This window comes from Phodopus roborovskii, unplaced genomic scaffold, assembly GCF_943737965.1.
Source record: "Phodopus roborovskii unplaced genomic scaffold, PHOROB, whole genome shotgun sequence".
NCBI lineage: Eukaryota > Metazoa > Chordata > Mammalia > Rodentia > Cricetidae > Phodopus > Phodopus roborovskii.
Window position 1 is genome coordinate 1,675,525 of NW_026126611.1, and position 13,226 is coordinate 1,688,750.

At 46.8% G+C, this 13,226-nt stretch overlaps 1 protein-coding gene across 2 annotated transcripts in view; it reads right to left on the reverse strand.

The window, feature by feature from the left end:
• The window catches only part of Smoc2 (SPARC related modular calcium binding 2), a 103,191-nt gene that overhangs the window by 38,123 nt on the left and 51,842 nt on the right, over positions 1-13,226 (reverse strand). The window contains exons 5-7 of one of the 2 annotated variants that reach the window (XM_051205999.1): positions 13,106-13,153; positions 10,849-10,932; positions 9,702-9,776 (exon numbers count right to left, since the gene is read on the reverse strand). In XM_051205999.1, the coding sequence (XP_051061956.1) occupies positions 9,702-9,776; positions 10,849-10,932; positions 13,106-13,153 (207 nt within the window). The remainder of the gene's footprint in view (positions 1-9,701; positions 9,777-10,848; positions 10,933-13,105; positions 13,154-13,226) is intronic. The other variant, XM_051206000.1, reaches the window with a different exon arrangement.

Sequence of the window (13,226 nt, forward strand, 5' to 3'; positions counted from 1 at the left end):
TCAGCACTAACAATATTGACCATCTCTGAAAAACACTCAAGGTGTTCTACACGCCACAGGACTAGGTGTTCAGCCAAGACTATATGTAAAACTAAGCGAACATAGTCATAGCATTAGTATACACATTTTCTTTTATCTTTAATAAACGGTAAAGTTATATGCACATCAGGGAATTGTGCTAACATAAATTTTATCGTGATTTTAATAAACAATACAACAAGCCAGGAAATGTTTGATTTTAATTTCTGTTGTATATACTTACGTACCTGGGGTTAGAGAGCCCTGGCAAGGAGGGTCAGTGACTCACAGTGGGGCAGGCTGACTTTCAGACACAATCAGCCCATGAACACAGAATCAACTGACAAGCTAAGCTTCAATACAAACCAAAGCATCTGCTCACAGGAAGACTCCACACAGCAGATGAAGAGAGGCCACACACAGGCAGAAAATATTTACAAAACACACCCCTGACATAGGAAGATCACTTAAAACTCAGTAAGAAAGTAAATGACTCAATTAAAAATCTGAACAGACATCTCACCGAGGGACACATCCAGACATGAAACGAACCTCCTCAATGGTCCTTGGGCTCAAGTGCTGTAAGGGGATTTCAGTCAAAACAATTAGGACACACAATTATCCCCTGTAAAAACTAAAACCCGGATTTCTGACAGCACCAAAGGCTGGTGAGGCATGGGGCATGGGAATGACACCCTGTCTTTGTTACTTTTCTATTGCTCTGCTAAAACACCAAGACCAAGCAACGTACAGAAGAAAGCATTTAACGGGGCCCAATGGTTCCATAGGGGCAGAGTTCATGATGGCCATGAGAAGACACAGAGACACAGTGTTGTCATTCCAATCACTCCCTGCTCCTCTAACTTTAAAAGCCTCTACAGCCTTTCACTATCTCTACACTGTTTGAAAGCCTGAAGTCCAAAGCCTCTTCTGAGACTCAAAGCAATCTCTTAACTGTAAGCCCCTGTGAAATCAAAACTCAAATTAAATACTTGTGCAGTGGTACATCACCATTCCTAAAAAGAGAAAGCAGGACACCGTAAGTAAATAAATATTGGACCAAAGCAAGACAAAATTCCAGCAGGGCAAACTGCAAATCATGTAGCTCTATGTCTTTATGCCAAAGGGCTTAGGTGGCTCTGCTGCTGTGGTCAAAAAAAACAAAAGCAAAAACAAACAAACAAAACCAAAAAAAAATAATATGGTTCAATCTAACACAGCTATAGCCCACTCCCTGGTACTAACTCCAGGATTAGCTTTAGTTTTCTATTAATGTGATAAAACACCATGAACAAAGCAACCTAGAAAAGATAGAGTTTAATGGGCTTATGGTTGCAGAGGATTAGCATCTGTGATGGCAGACTAAAGGCACAGAGGTAGGAACATGGAGCATCAGTAGAGAGCCCACATCTTGATCCACAAGCAGGAGGCAGAGAGGACAGCAAGGATGACATGAGTCTTCCCCAAGTTCTACTCCAGAAACACACCTCCTAATCCTTCCCAAATAGTTCCACCAACGAGGGACCGAGTATTCAAACATATGATCCTATGGGGGCCATTCTTGTTCAAATATTACATTCACCATAGTACGTGGAATTTCAGAATGCTGTGGCCGTTGGAGGAAGCAAAAGCCAAACATAGACATCCACTGTAATCCTGTACCTAAACATGTAGCCAGCTCATGTGTATATAAATCTACACAGACTTGTATATGAATACGTACAGTTGATTTAGTCATAACTGCCCTACACTGGGAGCAAACGAGTCACAAGCCAGAAAGTGAAGAGATAAACAGTGGCGTGTCCAACACGAAAAAGGAATGTGATGTCATGAAGATCTTCTCCTGGGAAAGTTTACTGCATGTTTCTGAATATAAGAGGCTCCGTCCTTTCAAAATATATAGGGACAGCAGACCATCCACAGGATGGACAGGTGTGGCTCAGTGAACATTAGGCAGCTGAGCCATGGTGCATCATGTCAGTATGATGAAAACCATCACCACATAGCATTGCATAAATGCTCCAGTGAACTATGGGGTATTTGATAGCAACACCCCGGGCATCACTGGCCAACGTGAGCGCCCAGCATGTCAAGGTACATGTCACCTGGAGACATGAGGAGGCCTGTGATGGTTCTGTTCTCAGGACAATGTGTCTGGAAAGCTAAAGCTGTCTGCAAAATGAAGTATGCAGAATACAAAAGTAAATTGTCCATATCTAAAGAGAAGTCTGAGTCAGTCCTACCCAGACACTTGTGTTTGGGAAGAGGCGCCACTGGCTTCCTCTTGTGTGTGTGCGCGAGCGCACGCATGTGTTATGCGTACATGTGTATGTGCGTGTGTGTACATCTGTATATGTGTGCGTGTGTGTGAGCATGCATGCACGTGTATGTGTGTGTATGTGCATGTATGTTCATGCATGTGTGTGTATGTGTTATTAGTTTTGATTCAGTCACAGCTAAACGTGGTTAAACTGTGACATGGTATTCTAGGAAACCCACAGGCTTCCAGTACTCCACGGGTTTTCTGTGGAACATCAAGTTGGATTTATAAATTATGACAAAGCACAAGCAGGAAGTAAAAGATACTGATTTTTAAACAGAAAGGCAAAACAAGAAACACAGATAACCATCTTAATTAGTTTATTAATTTAACTTTTGCTTCAACCCATAATTTCACTTCATGTGTAACTTGATGGGAACAAGTTGCTATTGAAACTTGTTCCCATCAAGTAGCCTTAGATATCATAAAACATGTCTGCATTTGTGAGAAAAATATAACTATTTAAAATAGTTCATTATTTTTAAAAAGCATTAACTAGTACTCATTTTCTTTAGTTTTAAAAATTGACTTCTAAAATAAAGTACCATTTTTTTTCTTGAATCACAGTTATGACAAAATGGGGTGGGGGGGATAGAAATTATTTCCAAGTTCCCAATCAAAAGAGGAAAATAAAATGCCTTTTAGCTGAGAAGTTTGGAGAACTTAGTTCTCAAGGCGAAGATTTGGGTCTCTTTATCTCCTGGTGCACATTCTCAGAATCTTTCTCTCAACAGTGGCCCTCTCTCGGGGTGACTGGACATGCCACATTTGCAGAGACTGGCTCTGCTGTGTGTGGTGAAATGTTAATAATACAGGAGGACACTCTCTAGCTTAGTTGAAAGCCTCCAGCGGTCATAATAACCGGACACATTGCCCACTGCAAGGACATGCTTTCTTCCCTGTGCAATGTGCACTCAGGAGACACGTGGAACCTGGGCCTCACCAGTGTGCACAGGGGCAGCTCACAGAGCAGGACATGCCCTGGGGGAGAGGGGGACCTTGGAAAGAAGCATCCTTCTGGCTGGAGTGCCAGACAGACATGCAGCTGTGGTTTCTCAGAACACATGTCTGTTTTCTAAGTTTATTAACATAGTTTTATACTTGGCTGGTCCTCATAAAATTAGGAAGCCGGCATTGCTGGCGAAAAGCAATCTTTTTATACATCATACCTGTGGCTGGGAAACCATGGCTGAATTCAGTCAGTGCTTGCTGTGTAAAGGACCGTGAGAACTCACCCAGCCACTGTGTGTCCCTCCTGCTAGAAAAACTCATTCTCACTTAGGGAACACTTTAAGGAAGTGGACACTTGGACCCAGGGACCATGTGCACATAACAGTGAGAACTTGGAAGCCGTGGTCAACCCCTTCTCTACATCAGACTTCTACTCAAGCCCAAGTCACCCTAGTAGAAATGATCCTGATGTGGGTCCCCCAAATATATAGAGCTTGGGGGAATATGAGAGGTTTGGGAGAAACAAGGCATTTCAATTAAGAATTAAGTGAGTTCCTCATGTGTCCCGATTGGACAGAAAGAGGGACACCTGGAATGCTCAGAGGACAGTCCCTGTGAGATAGCAGAGACACTGTCCCGCAGGTCAAAGAGAATCCACAAGAGAAGCCAACTCCTCCAGCTCCTTGACCTGGGCTCAGCCCTAGCCCGTGGCCTATGAGTAGGAATCCTGACTCTTTAAGCTGAGGGGCTGGGGCTATCTATGGAATCTCAGGTAAACCCTTGATGCCTTTAGTAAGATACTCTTCCTCTTACTGTTATAACTCCTTGCATCTGAATCCTCTAAAATCTAATTAGCTACCTAGTCATAAGAAAACACACACAGGGTTCTCAGAAAAGCCCTGATCCTTGCTGTCAGATCCCTTCTTACACGCTACTTGGGTACCCATGACCCAACAGGACTGAGAGCCGGTACTCTCTTATGTGGTAGGCCTCGCCACCTCCTCAAGAGGCCACATTCTCTGCCAGGATTCCATGGTGAGAGGGAGCCTCTCACTTCCTGTGCTTCCCAAGGCCTGGAGGACTCTAAGCCACAGTAGCCTGTTTGGCTGTTAGAATGGTTCCCACTAGCCTGGTGCTGCCCAGAATAAGGAGCATACTGCCTTGGGCTGTTCAACCCACGAATTCCAGGTGCATCTGGAAAAGGCTGTTTTCTGATCTGTTAGACTTCACCATGCACCTCTGCCTTATCAGATGCCTGCCACCCTTCTGGGTTTGATGAGGAGGACCACAGGGCCTGGCTAGCAACATCTGTTATGAGGAGACTGCTTCCCTTTCCTGTGCCCAGGACACTTCTACCAGACCCTGTACTCTACGTCTGCCAGAGCACGATGCCTGTTCTCTCCCCTAACCACAGCTAGGCAGCAGAGAAACACTAGCAGGTAATACATGTTTAAGGCAGGTCCATACAGAGCTCTGGACAGCCCAGTCCTCTGTCAGCCTGAGCTACCTCTCCCCCTACCCTCCCACCCCACCACACTCCAAGATCCCCTGGCCCCCATCTTTGGAACCTTACACGCCTTCCCTGCCAAAATCAGCAATAGAAAGCTGCACATCCACACTGGATTCTGAAACCCGTGCTAGCCCTTGAGACAAGCTGCTTTGGGCTCACAGACTGTTTTAAGGATAAGATTGCTCTGTGTACAAGCAAGGTCCTTTGCTAGATGAGTAACCAGCACCATAGCTCTGTCTCCTCAGGAGACTCATACTGGACCGAGCGATCCGATGGCAAGTTGAATTTCATTTCCCTTCAGAGAATAAAGTCAAGTGCTCTCTTCTTAGAGAATCACTGATGTGTTTCCAACCAGTCTAACTAGGGTCTGCTTGATTTCACTGTCTTTTTGTTTTTTTGTTTTTTTTTTCAGAACTGAGAATGCTCTGACCATTTACAGTTTGATTGAACACTGAAGTCTAAGAATAAAGCATATTTGAAATTAACACACCCCTGTATAGTTAGCAAAGTTAAATCTACTTGGCTGTGCACATTTATAAGCAGGATGGCGAAGACTTTAAAATCATGCACGGTTACAGCCACACTTAACGGGAATTATGTAATTTATAGATTATGATCTCTTCAAATGACTAGAGCTTTACAGCTTAAAGAGTCTAAATGGTATCTTGATGGTTTTATAATGTTGATTTTGAAAAACAAAAGGAGAAGGAAAAACCTAGAAGTTACAAATGAAATTTAATTCATATTATTCAACGTCCCCCCTCCCCCCGGGAATGCAATTTAGCCTGATTTAAAGCAGAATTAAAAGATAATTATCTTTTGGCATTAATTTTAATACATGCAATAAAGCAAAAGTTATCAATCCCGAATAAGGCAGAAGATATTTCCACCCAGGGGGGTCTCATAAAACCACAGGCCATGGTGACCATCAAGGATGTCCTCTTGAACGTGAGCCAGAGAAGGGTTTAACGGCTGATCGGGGAGGGGGGAGGTGCCTGGACATGACACAACCCAGGCCTCTATGTTTGTTCCAGCTTGTGCAAAATACAGAAAGACAGGAAAAGGTTGGCAAGCTCCAAGGGAGATGGAGAGGCTAGCCTGTGTCCAACGAAGGCTGAGAACAGGGAGCCCTCTTCCCTGGAGCTCTACGGAGGAGGCTTGGCCTTGTGGGCTGCTGGAAGAGCCAGGGAGGGAGAGAAAAAACAGATACTCAACATCTTCCACTCCTCACTTAAAAAACAAACAAGGCGGTAAGACAACCAGTGCTCGGAGTCTTCAACCTCTTACTGCAAGTGGGAGGAAGGTCCGACTGCTATTGCGGGAGCTGTAGCCAGAAGCCCTTCCGTGGTACAGGCCAGGGCTGGTCCTTGGCTAGTACCCAGGAACGGCGGCCTGCAGACAGCTGCAAGCAAAGGCACAGCATACTGACCTGGGAGAGGCGACTTGAGGAGTTTATCCAGCCACAGGGAGCGCAGCCCTCTGAACCCACACTTGAGTTAGTAGTGGTGACCATGGACACTGCCCACTGGAGCTCATCTAACACAGGCTAGCCTTTCGGAGCTCCCGGGTGGTAGGAAATACAGAGTGCCCTTTTTTTCTGTGGCGGGCTGCTCTGTGTAACAGATCCTTCCTTACCTACGGGAGCCTCAGATGGTCCTCCTGACAGAGAGGAGTCGGTCGCAGCACCTCCCTCCTCTCACAGCTTGCAAAGGAGGTAACTGTGGACACTGTTCTGTGACCTCCATTCTGACTCTGGTAAGCACCACGGGGTGGCTGATCTGAGGTCAGTGTGGCTCCCTCTGGGCCTGGCAGTAGCCTCTGAAGCATCTCCGCGCCCATCCACGTAGGGGTGAGGAAACTGAACTATAGCCATTGCTGACCCCCCCCTGCCCCCGGATGCCCATTCCCTGCTGGACCTTTCGGCTGCTGCAGCCCTGACTGAAGAAGTCCATCTGTGCAGGCCACAGGCTCAACCAGAGTCCACTGAGTAGGGTGCCTCTGGAGTCTATAAGTGTTCGGCCAGATGGTGGGTGCCGTAAACACAAAACCATTGCCCCTGATCTTGGGGCTTTGGACTCTAGGTAGAGCGGCAGGGCTCAGAGGGACCCTCTGCCTCCCCCCCCCCACAGAGGTACCCTAGCCTCACCTTTTTCTAGCCACAGTCTCTGACAGAAGGACTCTCCCCTGCTACCATGCACTGAATTCAGGTCTGAGCAGTGGGGTTGTCCCAGGAGGTCTCCTCCAGTCTGAATTCTGTCCTTGGCCACAGAACCCAATCTGTCAACCCCTCAGGCAATGGACAGGCTATATCACCATCGATCCTGCTCAGATGAGGGGCTGAGGGGGCGGGGGCGGGGCCGCGGGGGCCGCCGGGGGGGCGGGGGGGGGGGGGGGGGGGGGCGGGGGGGGGGGCGGGGGGGGGGGGGGGGGGGGGGGGGGGGGGGGGGGGGCCCCCCGCGGGCGGGGGTGCTGAACCAGGAGGGTTCGCAGAGCCTAACTCACAAATCACTGCTCTTATAGTTGCTGTTGTTTGTCAACCTGGGATAAAACCCAGGTAGTGAAGCACACTCTGCTGCCAGTTTACATTCCAACCCATTAATGCTTTTATTAAATAAACATCTCTATATCTGCCAAAGATGATTGTAAGTAAAGGTAGCTTTATGAAGTAGGAATTAAATACAAACAAAACTCTTCTCATGGTTCTAACAATAGCCAGGCCACAGACACTAAGAGTATTCACAGCATTGCTGCTAATGCTATTTTAAATATCCTATGATACCATGACCCTCAGAAAGTAGATAATAGCAGTTAAACACAATCAAAACCTAATAGTTTCACAACCCATGTCTGTAAATCAACTTAACGCCTCTGCTTTGAATTCTACTCATATATAGAAATTTAAAACAAGCTATAATAACCTATGCATTATAGGCAAGCTGCACTTTCCTGGGGCATATATTTTTTTTTTTAATTCTTACTACCCTGAAAGCTTGCCCAGTTGTTGAAGGTTAGTTATAACTGGCCCATCACTTTGCCAACAGTGGCTGAGAGGTGATGCCCTTGTTCTGCAAGTTATCTGCCTAAGTTGAAATTCCCCCCATAGCACAATTAGATGCACCTTTAAATTACATGTTTCCATTGACTGTGTTTATAACCATCTGTATTTCTCAGATCAAGGTCAGTCGTGGCCATAATGCTTCTCCCATGAGAAGCTCTCAGACCTATAGGGAAATTGATAAATTGGAGACAAGCAATGATTTAATTATTTTCTCATGCACGAATTACTTGTGTATGACAGGGTTCAATCAGATACCTTTTGTAAGTATGGCGACAGAATTGAATAATAGTGGTGGGTTTTTTGTTGGTGGTGGTGGGGTTTTTTTGTTTGTTTGTTTGTTTTTGGTTTTTTTTTTTTTTTGAGATTATGAGAGAGTCATACGAGTGACTTTTTTAATTCAGTAGGTGCTCTGGCTACCTTTAATTGTCAACTTGAGAGGAAAGCCTCAGCTGAGGAGTTGCCTAGATCATATCAGCCTGTGGGCATATCTGTGAGGGAGTACCCTGATTGATAATTAATGGGAGCCCCAGTCTACTGTGGGAGGCACCATCCCTAGGCAGACAATCCAGGACTGAATAAAAAGCATGTTAAGCATAGATAAGTGTGCAAGCCAGCAAGCAGCGTCCTCCTCCATGGCCCTGCCATAATCTTTGGCTGCAAAATAAGTAATGCTGCAGGAAAGACATAGCAGACCTGCCTTCAAGTTCTTGCTTGAATTTCTGCCTTGACTTCCCTCAATGACAGCCTGTGGCCCTGAAATGTAAGCTGAATGAACCCTTTCCTACCCTAAGCTGGTTTTAGACAGAGTGTTTTATCGCAGCTACAGAAATAAAACTAATACAACAGGGAAAGCTGCCCATAGTTGAGGGGGGAAAATATTTACAATTTCCTTCCTTTGCATACCGGTGATGAAACCTTTGGGTTCTACCCTTTCTCAGAGCAGTCAAGGGGAAAAGTCTCCATCAGGGACAAGGTGAGGCTCAGCCATTCAGAGCCAGAGCCAGGAGGAAATGGATGAGGGGCACCATGGATTGGCACCCACTCCTCAGGGACCCACTGGTATTCCATGTAAGCCTTCCTTTGCATCACCAGGCCCCTGTGCAGTCTTTCCCAAACATGGATCTCCTGAGGATTTGGGCTTGAACAGCCCCAGACACAGCCTTCCTGACAGCCAGGCCTCTTTGTGCTGCGTATAGAGTCATATATATTCTTCCTGTTCTGGGCTGTGGTGCCCTAAGCTTAGTGCTCTACTGTAGCATATTTAAATCGCGCCTTGAAAGGATCATACAGCCCAGACAGCAGCACTCGGTGCCAGGATGCCCTCGGGAGTGGCTGCCTCTCATCTCTGTGCTCAAGGTCAATCCCAGGAAATTCCTGTGGTCATCCTGACATCCCTTGGCTGTCTATCCACTCACCCAGAGGGCAAACTCAGAGTCTACAAAAGGCCAGAGGACAGAGGCGGAACACCTACCGAGCTCCATAAACTCCTGAAAACAGGCAGTCGCTGACAAGCTGCACAGCTCCTCTACAAAATGTCCAAGTGGATGCCTTTAAAGGTCAGCCTATCACTGCTGCTCTGTAGTTGGTACAATCCATACATTTGGAGGCTTTGAACCTAAAACAGCTCAGAAACTGCCTCAATGAGGAGAGCACTCAACCACACACCCGCACAAACACACACATGCATGCATGCATGCATGCACACGCACACACGCGCGTGCACACACACACACACACGTGTCTGAAAGTGCAGCTCACTGCACAGCTGCACAGAAGTCCTTCAGAGACTACAGAGAGTCTGAATTAAACACTCCCTTACAGAAGGACACCAGGTCCCAATTTACCTGAATTTTTATTGGTCTTGTTCTGCCGGCTTTTAACTTGCTCAGTCCAGAGTGTAGGGTAGCGTGATGCGATATCTAGAGAAACAATAAGACCATGGACAGTTCATCAGGAAGCGTGGAGTCCCTAGGCTGAGGAATGCGGTTGGTTCCCTGACCACCCCCTCCCAGTATAATACATAAAGTGTGCTGCACCTTTTTAAAACAAATAAAATATTTAAAATATAACTCTCACATAACACCATTAAGGAAAGTATCCCCCTTAATAAAGTTTATCAAATGTGATTGGCTTGCACGGCAGGGTCACATTATTCTGCCCTGAGAACACAGACCCTGCACATAATCTGGGTTTAAACCCCCTTCCATGCAGGATAGGCAGCCCTGAATTCTTGTGGGCATGGGCGGACTGGGGTTCTACTGGCAGATTCCAGAGTACCTCCAGCACACGCTAGTCACTGTAGTTACTTGCAAATCATGTGGGATTCTGCACTCCAGTTTCTTACAATGTGCATTCCTTATACATTTTCCCCTACGATGAACCTGTTCAATGTGGCATGACCAATGTCAAAGGTAGACATCAGAAATCTATCCTTGTTATAGTTGTCATAGAGACCAGCTACACAAGCAGGGAAATAGCAGGTATTGTCTCACCTTTGAAGAAAAATGAATGCATACCTTTCCATTAATAAAATGACTGACTACCAAGGTATTCATCTCACCAGGACCCCCATGGCAATGTGGAAACCCACCAGGAAAAGCAATGGTACCTTGTGACACTGGAAATGGCCGCACATAGCCAGGGCACTCTGGACCATCTGCAATCTGTATTAACACATACACCTGATACCTTGACACCCACAGTGAATTGATGTCTGCAGTCCAGCAAAGGGTCTGCCTGCCGTTCCCTGCACTCATGTGTGTGTGCTGGGGTGTGCCGGGGGAGTTTCTCTCAGGAAGGAGCTAGCTCAGACTGTGCTACCATGGTCCTCATATTGCTCTCCTTTCTAGACTTAGTGATTGACATTAGGCGGAACCCTTCTGTGTGTGGTCTAGACTGTGAACAGCATCGCGCCCACGGTGACTCGATACCACCTCCCGGCCCCTGAACACCCCTCTCTGCTCCCTTCCCAGTACCCTATCACCAGCTCACCTTCTTCATCTCCTTGGGGCTGAGTCTCCAATGCTGGGGCTGCAGCATCATCTGAATTCAGAATGGAAAAGATTTGCAAGGAGACTACAATTATGAGAGTAAGCTAAGTAAGTGTGCATCCAGGCTGGAGCCCAGGACTTGCAAACCACCCACACAGAACCTCCCAACACAGCCCAGCACAGAGCAAAAGCCAAGCCATCACCAGGGGACCCAGGAGGCAACATCGACCCACTGTCTTAGGAACTGCCACCCTCAAATGCTATGGGAACTTGAGAGCCGAGACCTACATGGGGACTCTGGATGAAGTTCTAAACCATCATCAGGGCAGTGGCCATTACAGGGCAGTGAGGGACAAGTGGAAAACTGTTATCAGGAGGGCTCCGCTCTAGGAAAGGAAACCTGGTCTGCAAAGGCCTCAGGGTGGGGAAGAGGACAAAGATCCACAGGGGTCGCTGTGGGGGCTGAAAACCCATCCCTGTGTGTATTCCTATGCAGAGGCCGCTTTGGAAGCCACAGTCTGGTCCAGCCAGCCCTCCTCCAGTTAGCAGCAGAGTCGCAGAAGAGACTCTGAGGGGTAGCATGCATGGGAGGATGCAGTGTGGGAAGGGTCAAGCTAATGAGTGGGCTGGTGGGAGGCAGTGTGTACACTACGAGGAATGGCCCTGCTTCTCGGAGGATAACCATCCCTGAATTTACTAACCGCCTCCTTGCGGGGTCCCTGAGGAGTTCAGGGTCAGTGGTTGGGTACTTGGTCTCACCAAATCTACCCCTACTGTTTCAGGCGAGTCTGCCCCAGACATTTTGACACAGTCATATCAGGGTCAGCATATAAGATGAGGGCTTAGCTAGCCGTGACCTCCAGCTGTGTCCTCCAGCTGTCTAGAAGCCCCACACAAGGCTTTTAGGGAGAGCGGAGGAGAATTATTTTTTTTAAACCTTTAATCATAAATAAGGAGATGCTCGTGGGCAGTGGAATCACCTGCCTCTAGTTTTCTACTCGCAAACTGTCGCTTCTTTCCCTAAAAACCAGCGGTGGGAGCAAACGTTATCACTTGAACATCTTTCTTCCAAATGCAAACCACGCCCTCTCAGGCTTTTCTGTTCTGGCTGGAAGCTGCACTGTCTACCTCTAGACAGAATGCCTGTTTCAGAGCCCTCAAGCCTTAGTGGATGCTCCAGTCCTCTAAGTATCTACCCCAGGCCTCCCTGGACTCATTCCGTGCATGCGTCTTAACTCTATAAAGATCTTTTTTTCCCAGGGCTGAAAGCCCAATTCCTAGCCAAGGGACTTTCAATTTATGCCTTGGGAATGGGGTTGAAGAAACTTAGTTCTATTTGTCTTGTCTCCATATTGCTTCTCTTTGTCAGGTTTATTATACTATAATCCACGGTAGAAAGAAGAGTAATGCCTGTGGTTATGTAAAAAAAAAAAATCATTTCATCTTGAAAATCTCTCCTGACTTCAAAGACTTAAAGCAGAATGTGTTTCCCAAGGGCTGAGTGGGGGTCATGGAGTGTGTGTGGGGGGGGACTGAGGAAGGTCAAGGAAGAAGAGGACAGATCTTCCCAAGTTGTCTTAGTAGGGAAGATGAACTCAGCCATCATGTGGCTCCTAAGGAAATCAACTGTTCTGTCTCTCCCTCAGAAGGGCACCTGCTGTGGAGAAAGCTGTCACCTTCTCAAAGACATTATCAGTATCCTCGGTAATTTCCTTGGCTTGGAATGTGTGAGAAGTCCAAATTCTGAGCCTCTACTCTCTTGCCAAATGCTTCTCTTGATTTCCTCTGAGTCACTCAGTATACCTACAATAGTACTCAGTGCACTTACAGGAACCCTGACATGATCACAGTATTGCCTGACACACCTACAGTTGAACATAGCACACCTACGGTTGAATACAGTTCACCTGCAGCTCAGCCTGACACATCCACAGTGGTCCTCACAGACCCACAGTTGTACCTGAACCTGCCACACCCACAGTTGTCTTCAAATACTACAATACTATCTGACACGCCTACAACTGAACACAACAGGCCCACAGTAGTCCTAAGCCCCTTTCAGGGTCCCCACACAAGCTGTAGCCAATACCCGTGAGTGTACTGCCTGACCCTCAGGGGACATCCATGCTGCTGCATGCTGCTGGAAGATGTGGGTAACAGCTTCCAATATAGTTCAGTTTTAAACTTGAGGGTCATTTAAAGGTGCAATCAGATCTAATCTTATATACCATCATGCAAATTTATTTCAAGATAGTTACCTGCTTTTCCTGCACCTTCCCGTGGGGGCAACTTTTCATTTATTGACCCTAAGAGAGGAAAATAAAGAGCAGGATTATAACACCCTACATGAATTAAGAAAAGCAGATCCATCATTACATA